At 48.1% G+C, this 22,697-nt stretch overlaps 1 protein-coding gene across 1 annotated transcript in view; it reads left to right on the top strand.

Moving 5' to 3' along the window:
• Nucleotides 1-543: 543 nt before the first annotated feature.
• Nucleotides 544-22,697, top strand: part of SLIT3 (slit guidance ligand 3) — a 717,795-nt gene continuing 695,641 nt past the window's right edge. Inside the window, exon 1 of the mRNA XM_070357383.1 lies at nt 544-1,182. Coding sequence (XP_070213484.1) covers nt 986-1,182 — 197 coding nt within the window. The 5' untranslated portion in view covers nt 544-985. The remainder of the gene's footprint in view (nt 1,183-22,697) is intronic.

Genomic DNA, 22,697 nt, shown 5'->3' with positions numbered 1-22,697 from the left:
TCAGGAAGAAGTGGATCTTGGCCAAGATCAGGCAGGATCTTTGAGGATCTTTGTAGATGAGGCAGGGCTGCAGTTTTGATGGACTGTGAAGTAAAACATGGTGAATGAGAGGGCCACGGTTTGGGGTCCCCAGTGGCTGTGTGACTTCAGGCAAGTCACTTCACTTCTCTGAGCTCTGAGTTTCTAATCTATAAAATAGGGGTCTACAAATTCCCTCTTGCGGGACGATGTTGGGACAGAGAAAACTGTAAGTAGCATGCCTAGCTCAGTGCTGGAATAAAGAAAATGTATCACCAGCCTGTTCAGTCCTTGGCTCCCTAGAGTGAATAAGCCTCAATTCTGGGGCCCTGCTGGCCGAGCGAGTCCCTCTTCCCGCCCGGTTCCTTCTCACTCCTCTGTGGCCTCCTCCCTTCGTGCTCCCCGGTCGCTCCAGCAAAGTTCCCAACTTAGTCGACATGACGCGCGGCGCAGCCAATGGGAGGCGGAGCTGGCGTTTTTGGGGGGGCGGGAGGGGTGGGCCCCGCGTCTCCGGTGTCTGCCCCGCTCAGTGAATGGAGAGAGCGAGCGCCGGCCAGCTCACCCAGCCGCCCCGTGCCCCAGCCGCCGTCGCCGCCGCGCTCCCGAGCCCGGCCCCAAGCCGGACCGCTCCGGGCGCCGCGCCCCACTGCGCTCTCCCCAGGTTTCCGACCCGGCCCGCGCCCCGGGCCGCGGTCCGGTGGGGCCAGGGGGCGCTCGGCACCTGGGCACTCCGAGCGATGCGCAGCGGGGCAGCGCCGGCCCCGCCGATGGAGCTGCTGCCGCCGCCGCCTCCCGGCGCGCCCCGCTCCGCCCGCGCCCCGTGCGCCTGAGCGCCGAGCTCGCTCCTCCTCCGCGCTAACTCCGCTGCCCGCTCCCCAGGCCGTCCGTGCTTTTAGCGCATCTCCGCGGGCTCCACGCGTCTTGCCCTGCCGAGGTAGCCTCCTCCGGGCGCGGGCCCCTGCACACTATGGCCCCCGGGCGGACGGGGGCCGGCGCCGCCGTGCGCGCCCGCCTGATGCTGGCCTTGGCGTTGGCGAGTGTTCTGAGCGGGCCCCCCGCTGCCGCCTGCCCCACCAAGTGTACCTGCTCCGCCGCCAGCGTGGACTGCCATGGGCTGGGCCTCCGGGCTGTTCCCCGGGGCATCCCCCGCAACGCCGAGCGCCTGTGAGTACCCCCGCCCCGCCCTACCCCACCCGGGCCACCCACCTGGGTCCCACAGAAGGGGCCCCAGGCGCGCCAGAGCCTTCCTTTTCCCTTGGTCGCGTTGGTTGCAGTCTCTGCCTTCCCCATCTCCTGGATCGGATCCTCCACCCTCTAAGTTGGGGGTCTGTGGCTTTGGACAGGTCTAAGGAAAGAGGGCTTGAGGCCCCCTGTGATGAGCGAAGAGCAGTGCCTCCAGGGGTGAAGGGTTCCAGACGCAGGGCCAGCTGACAGTTTCCAAGGAGAATGCTGGCGGAAGGAAAGGGAGGAGATGACACTGCAGCCAGGGAGGTCTTACGGTGAGGTCTTAGGGTGAGAGGAAGGGGCCCGCGCTATTTGAAGAGGGAGGGAAGAAGAAAGCGGAAGGGTGATGGGGCTGCAAGGCACGGGGACTAGGAGAGCGGACTCCAGAGACTGTGACCAGCTCGGAGATCAGCATGGGCCAGCCGCTCTCTGGCTGCCCTTGCAAGGAAAGTTGAGAGTGTGTCTGAAGGTCTAACTTCTTAGGAACCAAACCATTTCAGAGTGGGTGCTTGCAAAACCCGCCCTGCCTGGAGCGCAGCCTCCGAGAAGCCAAGTTGCAGCCCCGGTGAATTTTTTATGGCTCGGTTATAAATGCCTCTCCGAACGGGGCCGGAGAATGGAAATGCTGACAGCCCTTTAAATGAGAGCGAGCGCTATAATCTTACAAACCGCACTCAACCTCGGATCCTGGGCTTGGCAGCAAGAGGAGAGGCGCTTGGAGAGTGGGGTGGATTGACCCTCGTTTTAACCCCAATTGTGCAACCAAATATTTACTTTTCATATGTCAACGTTTTGGAAACATTTATCATTTTGATCCTCGGACCAATTTCAAAACTTGGACTGGGGTGGGCTGTTTCTAGCCTGCAGTCAGGAGTGAAGAAGGAAGGAGAAATGGTGGAGGGGGGTTGGAAGGGACTGGGAACACAGCCCAGAAGTGGGCGAGGGTTTGCTCTAGCTGGTAGCTTCCTGCGGGTCTTGGTTCTCCCACTGCCCCTTCCCCGCGTGTCTTAGAGTAGGCGCAGGGGTCTTTGAGATTCTGCCTTCCCCGATTTAGTCTGGAGGAGAGTGGCAAGAGACTAAGATGGATTGTCTTAGAGTGTGTTATTCCTGTTAATCACCTCCTGCCACTTCATTCTCTGCTGCCTACTCTTTGTGTGTCCCAGAGCAGAGACTCAGTAGAATTGCCTTCCTTTTTCCTGCTTTGCTTTGGCTCAAAACATTTTTTTTTTCCAAGTGCAGTGATTATTCTGTGGGGGGTGAACCATACAGTTCTAGAGGAGGGTAGAACTGAACCTTCATGCATACACGTGGAAAATGTAGCTTGGAAATGTGAAATGACTCGCCTAAGGTCACACAGCAAGTTGGTGGCAATAAAAGGGCCAGAATCCAGGCTTCCACGACTGAATTCAGACATTATATTCTACCATGCCAGTGAAAAACTTGTTTTAGTGGTGTTTTTGGAAACCTATAACTGATAAACTTAAAGTCACCTCCCTCCTCACACCGGGGCCAACCACATGAGTGAGTGAAATAATAACTGTAGCCAACTGTAGCTAATGTTTAGCGAATGCTTTGTGTGCCTCAGTTTGTTTACATGTGTTACCTTACTGAATCTCTACAACCCTCTTATTAGTTACAAAGGTAATGCTTATCATTCCACTTAACTGTTAAAGCCTTTTTGTCATTGGCTCAAGGTCATGTAGTATCTAGTTAAGTGTTTGAATTCGAGTATATCTGGCTCCCAAGTGTACACCCCTTACCCCTCTGCTGGACATCCTTGGAACAAGGGTCAACTTGGACCAAGATCTGTAAATAGATGGTCCTGGGAGGGCTCTCCTTGGGCTGGGGTCTTAGAATAGGCAACTGTTACTGCTGCTTCAGGTGCGCTCTGCGAACATTCACTTGCTTTGACATTAGCGCTCCTCTTTGGGGCCTCTTTGATATTTAAAATCATGTGGCGTGTTTGAGACAACAAGGAGAGTAGGCCCCTCTATTTGTGGCATGTAGGAAGTCCTCAAAAGCTGCAGGCACAGCTCTGCAGCCAGCATGCCACTGCACTGCCTCCCCCAGGAGACCCAGGCAACTGGGGTCTGCCCATCTGCTCTGTAATTGAAGAAACTGGGTAGAGACTGGAGTCCTGGGCATTCCCATGGGCCTCTGCCATCATGGCCACCAGCAGGCATTGGCAGAGTAGGAGATGCTTTGGAATGTGTGAATCTCATCTCCTTTGGTTCTGGTCATTGATGTCTCGTTTGCTGGGCTTGCATTAGGGTGAGGTGGTTGCCAAGGCTGGCTTTTCATCTAGTCTCTTTCCTCCTCGGGGTGGGGGATGGGGACAGGTTTTACAGGCAGGCTGGGTCAGAGTTACTGCAAGGATTAGGCACAGCCTCCCAACAACAGTTCCAATAGTCCTTCATCATCCCACACCCTCTCTGTCAGCTCACATGTAACATTTCAGTTCTGCATACTCTTGGGGGGAGGGGGTGGAATTTCTGAGTTATGCTAAGGATTTCTTTAGGGAGGAATTTTTCATTCATTCTTCCCTTCATTCATTCAACAAACATAACTTGAGCGTCCACTGCATTCCAGTAACTGTATATAAAATCATGGCATATACAGAGGAAAACCAGTAATCCAACTTCAAGAATGTAATCAAAGGATGGAAGAAGGAACTTTCCTTTAGTGAGTGCTTTCAACTTCTCAAGGCTCATTTTTTCGTGTGGCTAAGTTTTGTCAGTGGGGCTTCCCTTGGTGGCTCAGTGGTAAAAAATCTGACTGGGGTTTGATTCCTGGGTCAGGAAGATCCCCTGGAGAAGGAAATGGCGATCCACTCCAACATTGTTGCCTGGAAAATCCCACGGACAGAGGAGCCTGGTGGGCTACAGTTCACAGGATCGCAAAGAGTCAAACACAACTGAACGACTAAACAGGAACGACAACAACTTTTGTCAGCGCTACCCCTAGATGCTCGGGACCTTCCTAAAAGCCATTTTCTGATCTCAGATGTTTACATTGCATTTTATAACAAAGAGGAAGCATTTTCTCCCTTCTGCATTCCTGCTATTCTGTCTCCCAAAGAGCCTTTTATGAAGGGGTGTGTGTGTGTGGTTGTTGCTCTGGTGTTGTGACCGTGTCCACCCATGGCATGCCTTTAAGGGAAACGTACATGAGGATAATGCAGTCACGATTTGGACTTTGCTTCAGGCCTGGAATGGGGCCTGTTAAGTTGTTCATAATTAAGCTGGTATCTGTGAGCTAGGGGTCTGTGTTCTAGCATACTCTCCATAATGCCAGCACATCTCGTGGAGAAACTCTCTGCCGTTTATAAACTACTGACAAATTTTTTTTCCCTTCAGTGGGGAGGTGACACCCACAAGAAAGCAAAATAAACGCAGAGGAGAATTCAGTGTAATTTATTATCCATGGAGCAGAGATAGAGGATGAGGGGAGAGGAAGTGAATGGTGGTGCCTGAAACAAAACATTTACCATGGAGCACAGAGTAAACAGATGCTGCCTTTACCCTTCTGAGTACAAAAGGAGCCCACAGATGTACTTCTTCTCCAACCACAATCTTGGCCCAGAAAAGGAGGAGACAGATGAAAATGAACTCTCACGCAGGGCCCCTCCGCCCCGTCCTGCCCAGGCAGGCGGAGGCCCGCTCCTCACCCACGGCGAGGTGGTGGCCTGGACAGTGGAGGGGGCAAGAGTGGACATCTTTGGTTGTTCACTTGGCTCTGGAACATGCTGGAGACTGCTGTATTTAAATAAACATTTCCTGTTTGTGAAGGAATACGGGCTAAAGGCTGAAACGTGAGAATGTGGTAACTTAATTTTCTCCATCACTCCAGATGACGGCAAGCTTCGCCGGTGGTTGGGTCCAATAAAAACCGACACCGTGTCATAGGCTTTCCCTTACTTGACCACAGAGGTCCTGAGGTCAAGTGGGAGACTTTCCAAGATGCTCAACAGCCAGGCCCTGCATCCTGGTACTCCCAGCCCTCCAGGCCAGCTCAGAGGCAAACTGGTGGATCCTGGGGCCTCTGTGGACCAATCATGGGAATGTGACCTTTTCAGGGGAGCAGTGTTTTCCTGCTGAATCTGAGTGGGACATAAGCAGCTGAAAATATCCTGTAGGGTGCTGTGCAACTTAGAATGGATTGCTTTCCTTCTCTGGGCCTCATTTTCCTAAAAGTAGGATTCTAGTCCAGCCCATGTTTTTTTATGTATAGCCTATAGTTCACTGGTGAACTGTCAAGGGCCTCTTTCTCATAGCATAGAACAGAGTCTGGCACATAGTAGGTTTTCAGCAAGTGTGTATTAAATAAATTAATGATGAATCACAAAAGTACACGTCTTTCTTTGGTTCATACAAGTGAAAGCTGAGTGGTTATAGATTTGCATTTTTATGTATGGCTGCAGGCTTCTTACTAGTAACCTATTATATGAGTTATTAAGGGTTTCTAAAATTTAGCTTTCATGAGCTAAAATTATTGCTTTACTAGAGTTACCAAGGAGTGATCCTTTCTGGAGTCTGGTTGCCAGGCGTTGCTAAGCAATCTTGCAAAACTCCTACTGTGCACATGCCCATGAAAAGAGCTAGAAATCCCGATCACTTAAACTGTAGGACTTTTTAATCAGAAGCTCATCAGCATTATCCTCCACTCTGTGGTTTTTGATTGCTGCTCTGCTTGTATTAATCCATGTGTTTGTAGGTTCACTATTAAGTTTTGCTTCTGCGCTTGAGCTGGGCCTTGTTTATTTCTGCATATTCGCTACTTTGTTTCTCTCCAGTTCCCTTTGTTGTCATTGACTTGTTTCTCCCCTGGAAAGGAGAACAACAGGTCTGAGAGCTGGGGAGTCTTTGGCACTATGTGGGTGATGCAAGATGATTCCAGAGCCCCGTGCCTCCTGGTTCAGGCCTGGTCTCTGGAGACAGACAGCTCTGTTCTGGCTCTGCTCCATCTTTGCTGTTGCACTTGGGACAGGTCACCCCACTCCTCTGGGCTGCCATCTCTTTCATCCCTTTGTACCATATTTCCACACCTGTGTACAGGGATGGCGCTTACACTGGCCCCTGTCGGAATGCTATGCATGTGGCCCAAGGCATCCATGTGAAGCACTCGGCACAGTGCCCAGCATGTTGCTTTTCCAACTACCATTCCTTATCTGTACAGGGCACAGAGTCAGTATTCCTTTGGGGGACAGTGAAATGAAATAAGGTACCGGAAGTGCTTAACACAGTACCTGGCACGTAGGCCTCCACAAACTCTTAATGATTGTGACCACAGTGGTTATTTCCATTTCTTCATCTCGGGCCTCATCCAGCTGGAAGTTTTGAGATGCCCACTCGAAGTGTGCCTGTCGGGGCAAGTCCCCTGCCTGCACATAGGCTGTGCCCAATCCCTTCGTGCCCGGTTCCCTCCCTCTCCTCCCCAGCTAAGCCCAGGTTGGCCTCTGTTTCTTAAAAATGAGATTACGGTTGAAGTGGTTCATATCTTTTCCATGGGCGTGCTGCTCTGTGGAATATTTAAATAAAGAATGCATTTTATTTATTTATTTTGAGGGGGTTGGATTTACATGTGGAATTTTTGGCCCTGACTTTATTTCTTCAATGCTTATTCCTTCTGTCTTTGCCTAAATACCTACTTTTACTGACTTCCCTTGTCTGCCTCTGTTACTGCTTTTACTTGAAACAGCTGTATTTACTAGCATGCTCCACCCTTGTTATGTAAGGTGGTCGTAACCCTTTCTATAACTGCTGGAAAAACAAAAAACAAACAAAAACAAGGCATATTTTTTTTTTTCCTGAGAGATTTTCTGAAGCACTACTAATTCTGGATAGAGTAGATCCGAGGGTGCCCTGCTGTGGTTTCTGGTGTTGAGTTTTTTGAGGCTCCCGATTATTCATTATTCTCCAGACTTAAATTTAAATCCGTCTTACTCAGATGGGGAGAACTCTGCTGGGAGACCTAGACTGCATTGTGAAAGTACCGCTCGCTCCAGTCTGCCGAAGCTCCGCTTTCCTTCCCACCCTCTGTGGTCTTCGTGGTTCTGTTGCTGGCACCGCGCTTGTCCAGCCATTCCCCCAGAAACAGTGTCAAGAGTGTGTGATGAAAGATCCTCAGTACTGAGCAGATTGGGAAGTGGGAACGGAATACTTCTGTGAGCAGAGGTGTGGATTTCCGAGCCAGATGGGACTCCAGTCCTGGTTCACTGTTTAACTAGCTGGGTCACCTCAGTGTCTTCGCTTATAAAATGGGAATGATAATCGTCCCCTTAAACGGGACGCTGTATCAGGTGTGTATAGACTGCATGAATCCCAGTGCATCCTCCACGAATACACCTATTATCATGCTTATCACAATTCTTATTGACTATAGTCTTCATTCTGGAGCACACTCAAGATAAAGCCTGATTTGGAAAAATATTGATTGTCGAGGTTGAAAGAGGTCCTCTTGTCCAAGTTTCGACCATGTGCAGATTGGTCTTCCACCAGCGTAATTTGGGGGAAGGTGGTCCTTCTTTGTTTGATTACATTTAGTGGTGAGGCCCTCAGTTCTTCCCAAGGCAATTTATTCCATTTTTAAAAGCAGTTCTAAGAAAAAATTTTTCTTTGTTTGGGGGTTGGACCCATCTCCCATTACTTATTATTACACAGAGCAAGCAGAATCCTTTCCCAAATGATAGGATTTCAGACATCTTACTGCTGTTGAGTTTCTCCACACCCGCCTGCCCAAGGCTTCTCTCTTCTTCCATAAACTTTTATAATTACCTCAGCTATTCTGTGCGTGTTAGACTTTGAGACAAGCACTCTCTCCTTTCATAGTTTTCTTCCTTTGACTAGATCCCAGTCCTCTTTGCCTCTCACTGGTTTGAATGAGGCCTTCCAGTCCCTCGCTGTCTTGCCTCCTGGCAGGGCCTGCTGCAGGGGCCTCTTCGCCCGGCTCAGCCCCGCCCCTGGCTCGGCTCGTTTGGACCCTGCTTGTCACTGTCTCCCCAGGGTCTCCCCAGACCTCCGTGCTGTTCACCTTACTTTCTCCCATCCTCGACTTGTGCGCTTGACTTTTGGCATCTAAGTCCAACACTTTGCATTTATCCTAATTAAATTTTGGCAAATAGTTTCATTTCATCAGCTTTTCAGGAACGTTTCTCTGTTTAATTTCCTTCCGGCATATTAGCCACTCCTCTCCTCATTCCCTCTGCGGTTTTAGTGAGCTTGCCCTATAGATCTTTATCCAGGTTGTCAATACAGTCAGCAACATTCTCTCGGTTTTTTCCCACATCTTTCTATGGTCTGGGGTGTAGATTACACAAGTACATTGTCCTGTTCTTCCTGGCTGGGGTAGATACAAATCTTGAGGTCTTATTGGCCTGTAGCATCTTCTTTCCCTGGAGTTCTATTGTTCGTATTTTCTCTGGAATGATTTCCTATTAATGTTTAATTTCCCCCTTGTGTTGAATTTTCTCTATACTCTTGGTTTCTTGTAGCCTTTTCCTTCATGACTTTTGCTTCATCCTTTTTCTGTCAAGTTTGGTGCCAGAAGCCCCATCAGCCTACGATGTGGGGTGTGTGCGTGTGTGTAGGTGTGTGTAGGTGTATTCTCTCCTGTGAAATATTCTAGCCTGAGAAATCAGGCCCTTCTTTTCAGCAGCATGGCCCATCTGAGAACCTCCGTTTCTCAAAGTGATTTCTTTGACTATCTGGGGTGCCCACTGGTATGGAGCCCATTTGCTTGGAAAGTGGGTGGACGAATGTGATGCAGGACGCGGCACAGAGGACTGAGTGCCCAGGTGCTCCTGAAGCCTCCATAAACACTGATGGCCGTGGCAGTGGTGCTCTCCATCTCCACTGCGCCCGTTCCTGGGGTTTGGGCCTGGTGCTGCTCTCACTCTTGACGTGCATAGACTCAGTCTTCAACCCGTCATGCCAAACAGGAACTCCGTGTGTCCCCGTTTTACAGACAAGGAAACAGAGATGGAGAGGGCCCTTCCCCAGGTGGGAGGTGTGGAGCCAGGGTTTGTCCAGGCAGGCTGGTCTCCAGTCTGCGCTCCCACCACTGGTCACGTTATCCCTTCCCCAAGTTAAGTTAGCACACCCTTGTCCATTCTTCCAAACCTAGTTCTCAAAGAATGACCAGAAGGGGAAAAAAGCAAGATTCTATTGAATCAGAGAACCTATTGATGCAAGGTATCCTGAGAGGGGTTCTGATGCTATGTTCTGGCCACCTGGCAAAAGAGCTAGCCTGTCCACCTTGGGGACATATTAAAAGGTGATGTTTGAATTGGAGAAGTGGGTTCCCATGGCTAGAAATAGGAATGTAGTTTAGATTCACAGAGTTCACAATTATAAGAAACCAAAGAGGGCCTGAGCCCCATTTAACATGATAGGGGCTGCTCTTAAGAAAGTTTTATCTAATGGGGGCATTTAGGGTGTTTAGGACTAAACCCAGTCTTAGGGAAAATATCACCATGATTATGTGGCTAATTACTATGATTTTTTATTTTAGATTTGAGGGGAATAACCCTCCAAGAACATTCTAATGTGGCTTTATTTTTTTTTTTAATGTGGGCCATTTTTTTTAAAGTCTTTATTGAGTTTGTTACAATATTGCTTCTGCTTTTTTTATTTGTTTGTTTTGTCTTGGATTTTTGGCTGCAAGGCATATGAGCTATTAGCTCTCTGACCAGGGTCTGAACCTGTACCCCTGCAGTGGAAGGCAAAGTCTTAACCGCTGGACCACCAGGGGAGTCCCCTGATGAGCCTTCTTGGCGGGCGTTTTCCCCCATGAGTATCTGCCTAGCTCTTGCCAGGGATTGTCTTTCCTTCTAGCTGGTGGTACCACTCGCCTTCTTTCAGCCGTGATCTCTGGACTCCTGCCACCTGAGGTTGGGTCCTGCTGGTACAGGATGTGTATAAGATGCAGCCTCGCTGGAGTGAACGCAGCTTCACTTTTCATGGTTTTATCACTGCTTGTGTGGGCTCAGATTCCTCTTCTCTTGTCCGAAATGCCAGTCTGAGTTCCTGACCCCTGATTCATTCTGCACTTTGGCAACAGCGTGGAGTGTGGTTCCTGAAAGTCTGCCAGCACACTGAACCACCCACCTTGACTCCCTCTTGCATTTCTCAGCCTCCCTAATTTCTGTCTGCTCCTGGCGTACCCCCTCCTTGCTCCCCTGCCCTCAGTTAGTAGATACCCCAGCTCAGGTCTGTCTGCATAGTGTGTCTGTGGTCTCTTCTCATCTGAGATTTGTGGGCTTGGCCACAGGTGTGTGCATCTTGTGTATTTCTCCTGGTCCCCGCCTTGACCCTTCCAAGCTTGGCTTCTTACCCAGTCCTGCCCTGCAGGTAGCTCTCCATTGCCTAGTACTGAATTTGGACTTCGACCATCTAAACCTCAGTTCCTCAGATTGTATTTCAGGAGGATCTTTGTGGCCTGGACCTTAGTTGCAGACTGGAGACTGCCAGTCCGTGGCTGTGTCCTGAAGACAGCCTGAGACTTCATCTTCAGGGCCACCCGAAGTCCTTCATAATGCCCAGGGTGGTGGGGAGAGGTCCTCTGGGGCTGACCTCTGTGAATGATGACTGCAACATGCTCCTACACTCCATGCAACCCAAGCAGAGAATAGAGCGGCTTCTTCTGTGATTGGAAAACTCAGCAATGATGATTTCATTGGTGAGCTGTTCTGCTCAGAAATGTGTTATGAAAGTTTCTGGATCATCTAGCGCTTTCTGATATTCTGTTGCTCCCCTGCACCTCTGCCAAGCTCTGTAATGTAGGTAGAAAGTGTTTTATATATGAGGTTTCGAAGAGGCGTTAATGTGAAACCAATGGAGAGTACAGTTTGATATAACCTTTAATGAGGAAAAAGACCTAGGGAGAAACCTGGTTTCCATCCATTTTTTTAACTGCAGAAACTTACAGGAGTATCTTTTGGAGTCTTAATTGTCTCATCTGTAACCTTTAGAATGGTGGGAATAACACTTCAATCATGGCACTGATGCAGAGTTTGAATGAGATCAAATGTCTGCAAATGTCTCCTAAATCTAGTGCCGTGGCAATGACTTACTGATGCCGCCCACAAGAGCTTTATCAGCTAAATCCTGCATCTAAAAGATGATCAGGATTCATCTTAGCATCTTATATTTATAGGTGAGGAAACAGCGAATTCAAAGGACTTGCTCAGGGTCACCCATGTTTTTGAATTTTGCCTGGGCTTATCCTTTTCATTTATCAAGATGCATCTTTTACAAATGCAAATAGAGCCTCATACCAATACCAGTAACCCAGCCAGGTGGAGTTGAGAGAACTTTTCATCTGAGTAATTACTAACCAGCGGTCTCAAGAAAGTAGAACCACGTAAGGGGCTCCTTGAAAGATGGAGTCAGTTAAGGGAGCTATTTATTGAGTGCTGATGCTGGAAAAGATTGAAGGTGGGAGGAGAAGGGGATGACAGAGGTTGAGATGGTTGGATGGCATCACCAACTCAATGGACATGAGTTTGAGTAAGCTCCAGGAGTTGGTGCTGGACAGGGAGGCCTGGTGTGCTGCAGTCCATGGGGTTGCAAAGAGTCAGACATGACTGAGTGACTGAACTGAACTGAACAATGATGACTGGGGCTTCCCAGGTGGTAAGATGGTAAAAGACTCTGCCTGCGATGCTGGAGATGCAAGAGACGTGGGTTCAGTCCCTGGGTTGGAAAGATCCTCTGGAGAAGGAAGTGGCAACCCATTCCAGTACTCTTGCCTGGAGAACCCCACGGAGCCTGGCGGGCTGAAGTCCAGGGGGTCACAAAGAGTTGGACACGACTGAGCACAGCACAGCTCAGCGGTATAGAATGATGGCTAAAGCAAGTGAAATATCCTCATAACCAGAACAGCTCAAAATAATATGGAACTCAATCTGGGCTGAGCTTACCCACCAGGTGACTGACAAGGTGAAAGCCACCATGCTAGGTTCAGAGAGGAAGAGATTTATGGGGTGATGGGGAAAATGAAGGAAGAGACATCAAGCCTTCAGGAACCACTGGTGAAAGCAAGCCCCACTCATCCCTGTTAGTGGGTACAATATGTAGGAAAACTCACACATCATAAAAAAAAAAAGTACAAGTAGAATTTGAAAAAAAACAAACGCATGGGGAAAATATTAATATGAGAACAACTGTATCCGAGAAAGAATTCAAGTATGCCTCCACAGCTAGCTGGCAAACAGCACAAGTTCTGCATTTTATTAGAGTCCTGACTCTGCGTGGAACACTGACCTTATTTGAGAAGCATTTCATAAACACTGACACACAGCACAGCAGCATTTGGGGCCATGAGGAGCACAGGGCCTCCTTTGGGGGGCCAGCTGCCTCTCCTGGGCTGCCCCAGCTGTAACTAGACCACTGGACATGGCTTCCCTGGTGCTGATTCCCCCCAGTCTTCTCTCTGAGGTGTAACAAAGCAGGCAGGAGTTTCCCCAGGGGAGAATGAGGAAGCGGGCTTTGGACCACAGGTTGCTCTTTGGACAGGTTTGCCTGGGAGTGGGGTAGTTGATGTGGAAGACAGCTTTGAGGGGAAGGGTCTGAGAACTTCCATTTGGGCCAGTTTCTTTTTTGGAAAACTCAGTTTGTGCCTGTACATGTGGCTGACTGTGTGGTTCCTGGGCACCGTTCAGCTGATCCTTTGGAAGGGAAGACCTGGGGCTTGCAGTAGCCCTGAGAAATGTATGCAGTACATCTCCTCCTGCTAGAAACTGGCGCTTTCCTCTCCATCTGCTGCCAGCTTACAAGTCCTGAATTTCTGCCATGGAACTTGGTTCTGTCCCTCCCCCTCATTCCCTTCTCTAGCCAGGAGGCTTTCAAGCTTTGCAAGTAGCTCTGGAGATCATCTGGTCTACCCGCTTGCCACTGATCTCAACCCACCCGGACAGATACGTGTCTCAGAACTGCAATCGGAGGGGACCCCAGCTTTGTGGTGTGAGCTGCCCTCATGAGAAGTCTGTCCTGCTTTCATTTCAGCCTCAATCACAGCATTTGGTGCTCAATGATCACTCAGAGCTGTAGGAAGCCTTTGCCAATCTGAGAAACCAGGGAGACAGAAAGGACCAAATCTAGTCGTAAATAAATAAGGAGTATTGTGGAACCCAAGGGGAGAGGAACAAAGGAGCTTGATTAAGGTATAGGTATAGGTAGGGGGCAGGAGGAGAAGGGGACGACAGAGGGTGAGATGGCTGGATGGCATCACTGACTCAATGGACGTGAGTCTGAGTGAACTCCAGGAGTTGGTGATGGATAGGGAGGCCTGGTGTGCTGCGATTCATGGGGTTGCAAAGAGTCGGACACGACTGAGCAACTGATCTGATCTGATCTGATAGGACGATCCCAGATTGAAGGCAAAAAAACAAACAAACAGCTGGGAACCAGGACTAGAGAAAAAATCCAAAATGGGAAGGCCAGTTACTTCATGGGAGGTTTTAATGTCTAAGGCTCCCCCCGCCCCCTTCTAATTACTTCATGCCACGGGATGGTAACCAGTCTGCTGTTTACTCTGTTCAGGCGCTCATTTTAACACTGAGACACTTCCCTTACGCTTCTTCCTGCCATGTGCCTTCCTTATATGTTCTAGAAATTTTGCAAAGACCAAAATCTTCTCCTCTAGGTTTTTTCCCGACTGGAGTTGCATGCTGATTCGAGCCATATTCAGCCAGGAAGCCCTCTTCCCGTCTTTAAAACAAGAGGCATCCCCTTCTGAGAAGACTGCGCTACAGTTTCCTTTGTCTGTGTTGCTAACGAACAAGGAGGCCCCATTGCAAAACGGCGTTTCATGAGCAGAGTGGGGCTGATAGCACCTCTTGCCAAATGTGACTGTGTGTAGTTGTGTGGGGGTGTGGGGGGAAACAGCTTTGTCAAGCGGAGGGCTGAGGGAGGCAGCTCTGGGGAATTTTTAGCAACTGCAGCATGGTGTGGTGGAAAGAATGTTTGCCTGGGAATTTGGAGACCTGGCTGTACCTCTGACATACTGTGTGACCTTGGACAAGTCACTTGACCTCTCTGGGCCTCAGTTTCCTCATCTTTTAAGGGGACAGAGGGAGGAGGCTGGCAGATCTCCAAGGATCCCTTCGACCCTATACATCTTCACTTCTCTGGCTGGGATTTGGGGTTTAGACCTGAGCCAACAAGTAACCAATCCCAGGGACTTTCGAGAGGCAATCGAGAGGCCAGAACAGCTGCTTCAGGGAGTGGCTGGTCCTTGATTAAGGCTCAGATAATTAGCTCAGTTCCCCAGGAAGCCTTCTGAAATTAAGAAAGAAAAAGATGTTTCGTGTCAAAAAAAGCAGTCGGTGTTTCTGAAAACTGACTGGCTCTGGGCTTTGTAGACTGCACAGGCAGAATGTCCCTCCCTCTATAGCAGAGCAGCTCACAGTACTGACGCTGGAGTTGGTGCGGCCGGGGCTTGAACTAGCTAAGCAGTCTTGGGCATGTTCTTCAGTAGTCACCTGTGTCCTTGGGCTGCGGGAGGATCAAATAAGGTGTTACGTGCCAAGCTTAGAGGACGTGCCTGGTCTTGAATAACCACTTTAAAAGCCATTATTCTGATTACTTATGGCTGATTCGAAGTTCCCTAGTGGTTCAGAAGGTAAAGAATCTGCCTGCTGTGCAGGAGACTGAGGTTTGATCACTGGGTCGGGAAGATCCCCTGTAGAAGGGAATGGCAACCCCCTCCAGTATTCCTGTCTGGAGAATCTCACAGACAGAGGAGCCTGGTGGGCCTCAGTCCATGGGATCCCAGAGTCGGACATGACTGAGCAACTAAGCAGGCATGCATGGTTGATTTACAAACCACTGCCAAAACTAAAGCCATGGCCATTTTATTATGGTCCCTGATTCTTTGGGTCAGGGTGTGGGACATGGTTCTGTAGGATGGCTCATCTCTGCTTCCAGATGTGTGACATGTCATAGAGAGAAGGGAATGACTATGGGACACTTGAATGGGTGGATACTAAAATCATCTTCAGGCTGTTCACCCATATGTCTGGCACCCAGGTGGTTTAACTTGAAGACGGCTCTATGGGGATTGTTGACTAAAGTGCCCGTGTGTAACCCCTCGATGTGGCTTGAGCTTCCCTGAAGCATGAGGGCCTTAGAGTGATCTAACTTCTTATATAGAGGCTCAGAACTCTAAGAACCCTTGGGTCAGTAAATAACCCAGGAGCTACATGATTTTCTATAAACTAGCCTTAGAAGTAACATAGTGTCCCTTTGGTGTATTCTATTGCTGTATACAACTGCATACTAGCCCAGGTTAAAGAGGAGGAACCTTCCTTCTGGAAGGAAGAAGTCTCAAAGAACCTGTGGCCATGTTTATAAAACCTAATAGTCATATAGTTCTCATGGTTATTTTCCATACCTTGTAAATAATATCCTAACAAGATTAAAAGCTTCTTGAGGGCAGAGGCTGCGTTTCTCTATGGGTTAAGTACAATGCTCGTGAAAATAAAATGAAGTCAATGCATTTTTAAAAATCAAATTGAATTAGATAGGCAGGAGGTTTGGTGGAAAGTCCCTCAGCTTTTAAAGCCAAAGAGATTTGGATTTAAAAAAACTTGGGCTAAAAATGTGCCTTTTGTCAAATTATCAATAATGGTCTTTCTAGACTCAATTTTCTTATCAAAAAAAAAAAAAAAAAAGAAGACAATAATAGCTATTTCAAGGACTGTTATAAGAATTAGCAAAATGCCCAACATGTAGTTGATGCTAATGGGCATTGTGAGGCATCCTGGCACTGCAGCAAGCACATAGATGCTCAAGCTGGCAGCTCTGGTTTCAAGTCCACTGCTTGTTGTCCTGTAGCGATAGACAAGTCCTTCTATTATGTGGAGTCCTAGGAGCCTCGTCTGTAAAATGGGTATAATGGTAAATACCTTTTAGGCTTATTGTGAGGATGAGAAATTCATCAGCTAAAGCTTTTAGCTCAGTCCCTGACACTTAGTAGAGACTTAACACGTAGTACCTATAAATTGGGCAGCTGCAGCTAACAGTTGTAGTTCTCTTGTTTGTATATTGAATCATCCACAAATTTATGCATTGAACATTATATATTTAATTACACAATAGCCTCGTTTTCCAAGTCCCTGCATTCTAGGGCCTTTTGATGTTTAGATCTGGGAGGATACCCTTATGGGATAGAGAGCTGGTCCTGTTTTGGTAAGGAGCCAGCTAGGGACAGTGCCAGCTAGGAGGAAGAGAAGGGGATGACAGAGGATGAGATGGTTGGATGGCATCACTGACGCGATGGACATGACTTGAAGTAGGCTCTGGGAGTTGGTGATGGACAGGGAAGCCTGGCGTACTACAGTCCATGGAGTTGCAAAGAGTTGGACATGACTGAGTGACTGAACTGAACTAAACTGAGGGACAGTGCTCTGTTTAAATACTTCCGCAACTGACCTTTTGCTTTTGACCCCAGAGCGCCCCCTGCCTTCCTCCAGTAATAACCATTTTTTCTGGAATAACCACTCAGTTCTTTTTCCTGTTGGATCTAGACTCTTTCTTACTATTGTGCACAGTAGTAGTGTCAGTCACTCAGTCACATCCGACTCCTGAGACCCTGCAGACCATGGACTGCAGGACCAGGCTCCTCTGTCCATGGAATTCTCCAGGAAAGAGTACTGGAGTGGATGGCCATTTCCTTCTCGGGGGATCTTTCCAACCCAGGGATCCAACCCAGGTCTCCCGCATTGCAGGTAGATTCTTGACTGTCTGAGCACCAGGGAAGCCCACTGCTGTGTGACTGTGGGCAAACATGCTGGCTCTTACCTGTGTCTGTCTTTGTTGTTGTATTTTTAAAAAGCACTGTTTTCCTGGCTCAAGATTGGTGGATTCTGCCAGCCGTGTCTGTGTGGTGCCAAGCAAGGACATAAGGCTTAATTTTTCCAGGTAGTTTCTGGGATCTGAGCTCAGTCAAGAGCTTCTCCTTTTCTTCCCTAAGATCTCCTAAAAGCCTTTTAAAAATAATTCTAGATAATCTGATCAAATAAATTGACCTTGTTCTTAGAAAAATGCACAAACTCACAATATTTTGCAAATGATTTTGAAGCCATTCACAGTCATTTTTCTGGGTGGCAATTTTATTCTGAATGACCCTATCTGTTTCAACAATTACATGAACTGGGTTTTTGCTGTGTTCCAGTTGAGGTTCATGGACTTCGCAGGTGGCTCAGTGGTAAAGAATCTGCCTGCCAATGCAGAAGGTGTGGGTTGGATCCCTGGGTCTGGAAGATCCCCTGGAGGAGGCAATGGTAAACCATTGCAATATTCTTGCCTGGAGAATCCCATGGACAGATGAGCCTGGCAGACTATAGTCCATGGGGTCACACAGAGTCGGACACGACTGAGTGACTGAGCACGCACACACGCATGCTCTTAAGGTTCATAGTGCACCTGTGAGAGGGTCTCTGTCTTCATGCTTTTGTAAGTCCCTCCATCCCCTTGATCAGAGGAGGCTTGTGTTGTGGCTGCCGAGGATTCAGCCTCGCTTCCTAGAAGAATGTCGTCTTTTGCCCCCATGGGATACAGTCTGGTGGATTTGTAATCAGGGACCTTCCCTTCTCCAAGTCAAGGGATCGGCTCATAGCCCAAGTCAGGTCTGTCTGGGACTTTCTCCTGGAACTGGAATCTGAACCAGAGGGACAAAGAATTGGACAAGATGTCTTGCCATATCATCTAAGTACTTGTGCAGGGACCAAACATCCCTGCTTTCCCTTCCTCAGACCTGATTTTAAGATTCCCATTGGCTCCAGAAGACCCTTATGCCTTCCAGTGAATCCCCTTCTGCTGAAGATTACAAACTTACAACCAAATAACTCTAACTGAGAAAGCCACAGACAGCAAACTTTGGGGAGAAAGTGGCATAATGAGAAAGATTATGCCTGGCATTTGGAGAAAGGCAGACTCCGGTTTGAATCACAGTATTACCATTCACCAGCTGGGCGCCCTTAGGCAAGTTCACTTTGCTCTTAGGATGTCAGCATCATTGTAAAATAACGGTAATGAGTCTTGAAATTCAGATTCTCTGACTTGGTTGTGTGTTGGAATCACCTGGGGAGATTTAAAAATTACTGATCCTTGAATTCCATCTCTAGTGATTCTGTTTTAATGATTTTGAGGTGCTTCCTGGATGTTGTGATTTTTGTAAAGTTCCCAGGTATTTCTGATGTACAGCAGTGTTTCAGAAAACTGACCTAAAGAGAAGTTCCCAATTATAGAGAATACTAAATGAGATAAGTTATGTAAAACACTTAGCATTATGTTGCTGTTATTCAGTCGCTAAGTTGTGTCTGACTCTTTGCAACCTCCTGGACTGCAGTGTGCCAGTCTTCCCTGTCCTTCACTATCTCCCCAAGTTAGGTAGCTTTATCTAGGGATTGATAAAAGTCACTCTCCTTTCCTTCTTAAGGTGAGCTCGAATCACTTGCTTTTGCTTCTAGCACAGTTTTCTTTGTTTGGAGTAGTCATAGCAATGCATGACAACCATGGTGCAATATAACCCTGATTATTTATACCACTTGAGGTGAAGGCCAATCGTCAGTGTAGCCAGAATTATAGAATATACAAAAATGTGATTACTTTCATATCCATGGAATAACTAGGGCGAGTTCAACAATGCTTTCTGAGAACATTCTATGGACTAACTGCTTTAATGGATAGATGAAATTGATTTGTAATTACTATGGCAACAGCAGAATGGAATGATGTCTTCCCAAGGGACCTGGATTAAGACCCAAGAGGATTCTTTCCCAGGTCTGCCCTGCAACCTGCAGCATGACCTTGCCTCAAGCAGTTTAGCTCTCAAGTTCTCAGTTTCCCCGGATCCTATTATCTAGCTGGTGCAGCTTCAACAGTATCTTTTAAGGAAATATATCGATGTGACTGTTATTTAGACAAGGATGAAAAGAATCTATAGGAAGCAAAGTGAAAGCAGGGCCTTGAAACTCTTGGAGGAGATACCGTCTATGTATCTGTGCGCTGTTTCTCCTGTCTGCTGCCCCCTTAGCTCCTCCCCCACAGCCTCCCCCACGTCTTGCCTTCTAGAAACTTCCAAACCTCTGTCTTTATAAGGGGCTTCTCTGGCGGCTCAGATGATAGAAGAACCTGCTTGCAATGCAGAAGACCCAGGTTTGATCCCTGAGTCAGGAAGATCCCCTGGAGAAGGGAATGGCTACTCACTCCAGTATTCTTGCCTGGAGAATTCCACAGACAGAGAAGCCTGGCAGGCTACAACAGTCCACGGGGTCGCAAAGAATGGGACATGACTGAACGATTAGCACTTTCACTACTTTATAAAGTCTTTTCTGCAAAGAGGATGCAAAGGGAAAATGTCCATCTCCCCAGGGCTTCTCTGCCTCAGTACTGTTGACATTTTGAGTGGGATACCTTCTTGTCACTGTGGGCTGTCCTGTTCATTTTACAGTGTTTAGCATCATCCCTGACCTCTACTGGCTGGACTGCAGAAGCACCCCTCCCTAGTCTGACAACCAAAAAGTGTCTCCAGACATTGCTGGATGTCGCCTGGGGGACTGGATCCCTTCTGGTGGAGAACTGCTGCCCTCCCCATCTCAGTGACGTGTGTCTGTGTTCATAAAGCATCCGTGTGTGCACGGTGGTCCACCTCCGTAGCGCACTCGGGGATGTGCTCAGACGGCCGTGAGCCTTGCGTGTCACTGTCAGGAGTGGGGTCTGAGTTGCAGAGAAGTCAGTGTAACAGTAATAGCGCCCACACCTGCCCTTTCCTGAGGGTTTGTTCTGTGTCACAGGCACAGCTAAGCGCTTGATGTGTTACATTGTCTCCCTTAAAGCTTCACATTGACAGGATTTGCAAGCCGGTGGCCAGTGGACAGAACCAGCCCTCCAAAGCGCCATGCTTGGCTCATGTGATATTGACTCATATATTGGTGTTCTTTAGTGTCGGTGTCTGTTTTCTTTTTCTAAGATGTATGTATTGATCGGGCTTCTCACTGCAGTGCTTTCCCTTGGTGCAGAGCACGGGGTCCAGGCACGTGGGCTCAGTAGTTGCGGTGCGTGGGCTTAGTTGCTCCGTGACATGCGGGCTCTTCCTGGACCAGGGATGGAACCCATGTCCCCTGCATTGGCAGGCTAATTCTTTTCCCCTGAGCCCCACCAACTGACACTAGAGAAGCCCTAGTATCAATTGCTTATCAACATTTCAAGATTGAGTGAATTCATATAAAAATCTATTTCTGTCTTCCTTCTTAAAAAAAATTGGAAATGTTTGTAGCAGGGGGTCAGCTTGGCTCTAGGGCAGTGGTTGACTAGCGTTTAGATGAGGCCTGTCTGGCTTTCCGCACAGTCTGACCGCTCCCTATTGTGACTCCAGTGCTGAGACTGTGTGTCCGCTGTCATTTGGCATCATTACTTTTCTTTTCTCAGCCCAGCTTCCCTCATTGATGTCATCTGCCAGGCTCCTCTAGGCTGTCATATCTGTGGCTCCTTCCTTATACTACACAGAGTTGGCATATATTACTATTTTCATTTTAAAGATGGGAAAGCTGAGGCTCACCCAAAGGAAAGCGCTGGTCCAAATTCATACAACAGATAAGCATCAAAGCTTATCTGGAACCTAAGCCTTCCTACCTTGCCAGCATCGCCCTGCCTGGCATCACAAAGCAGCCACCAGCAGTCTCCCTGCATCCCGGGATGCTCCGGCCGGATCTTCTGCACCTCAGGGTTTCCTTGGAGGATCACATCTAGTGTCCTTCTGCTCACCAGGAAACCCGCATGTCCCTGAGATGGGAAGACTGTCCTCTGAGTGTAGCTCCCAAGCTGCGTCTTTCCTGTGTCTGTGCCACTCTTTGGTCTGTGTCCAAAAGCTGCTCGCACACTCCCACGTAGCTGTGGGGCCAGCTGGTGAGTGTGCTTCTGCCTGAGACGAGGCCGCTTGCCTGCGGGGAGGATGTGATTGCTTTAGGAAATTAAGTGGGAGTGATTAATTAGGAAATGTACTGAGGACTAAGGAAAGAAATAGAAAAAAAAGGAAAAAATGGAACCCTAAATAGAGAAAGCTTCTGGCCACATGGCTAAGGATACTGAATTCAGTGGAATTGAAAGTATATGATCCTGTTTTTTTTTTTTTTTTCCCCTGCTGTTACTTTGATATATAAGGATGCTGGAAAAAATCATAAAATCAGCTGATCCAACCTCTCTTTTCACCAAATGAAGGCTCAGAGAGACTGGCAGCTTTACAAGAACAGCAGGGCTTGGGACTCAGAAGAAAGACCTGAGTTTGATTTGTGCCACATTCTTACAGGATGTGCAGTCCCAGAAGTCTCTAAGTCTGGGTTTTCTCCTTGTGAAATCAAGGTGGCATTGCCTATTGCCAAGGGCTGTAGAAGGGCACTAGCGACCAAAAGCAGGTGCAGTGACAGCTAGTGAGTAGCGAGTGCCAGGCACCGTTCTAGCACTGACTCGTGCTTTCTTACTGTTCACAACAGTCCTATCGTTAGCTCGGTTTGTAGGTGAAGAACAAAGGCACTGAGAGGATACATGATTTACTCTGTCCCGAAGCTAGTATGTGGTAGAGGCAGGTTTCCCAGGCAGCCTGAGCCCAGAGTCCACGTACTCAACCACTAAGCACTCTGTCTCATGCATCTGATGTAATGTGTAGATAACATTATATAATCAGTCAATAAAACAGGACATTTGTGTATGATATGATTAATATACAAATTATATATAATATAATAAGTATATATAATATAGTCATTATATATATATATATAATATATATATATAAAATGGAATGCAAGGAGCTCAAACCACTCAATCCTAAAGGAAATCAATCCTAAATATTCATTGGAAGGACTGATGCTGAAGCAAAAGCTCCAATACTTTGGATACCTGATGCAAAGAGCCACTGATTAGAAAAGACCCCGATGCTGGGAAAGATTGAAGGCAGGAGGAGAAGGGGACGACAGAGGATGAGATGGGTGGATGGCATCACAGACTGAAGGGACATGAGTTTGAGCAAGCTCTGGGTGATGGTGAAGGACAGGGAAGCCTGGCGTGCTGCAGTTCATGGGGTTGTAAACAGTTGGACACAACTGAGCTTCTGAACAACAAGAACATAAATGTATTCTAGGTCAAACCCTATGGAGTTGGTATTTTTGTTCTAGGAAAGGTTGAAGAGTAGTGATTTTATAGAATTCGTCCTAATATATGCTACACCAGTCACAGCAATTTCCCCTTCTCTCGGCTTCCTCAGGAAGTTCCTATCTGTGAACCACAAAATGGACGGAGGAGGAGAGGGTGCCTTTCCCTCCTCACGGTGGGTGCTGCCGCACCCAGTACCATCACACCCGTGCATGGAAAGCATCCAGCACAGTGCTCAGCGAGTCATACCCATTTATCGCCTGGTGACGGACCTGCTGAGTCCTCCTGTCTCACTCCTTCCACCCC

The sequence above is a fragment of the Bos mutus genome, chromosome 20 (genome assembly GCF_027580195.1).
Source record: "Bos mutus isolate GX-2022 chromosome 20, NWIPB_WYAK_1.1, whole genome shotgun sequence".
Classification (NCBI taxonomy): Eukaryota; Metazoa; Chordata; class Mammalia; order Artiodactyla; family Bovidae; genus Bos; species Bos mutus.
This window is presented reverse-complemented; position numbering and strand designations above follow the sequence as displayed.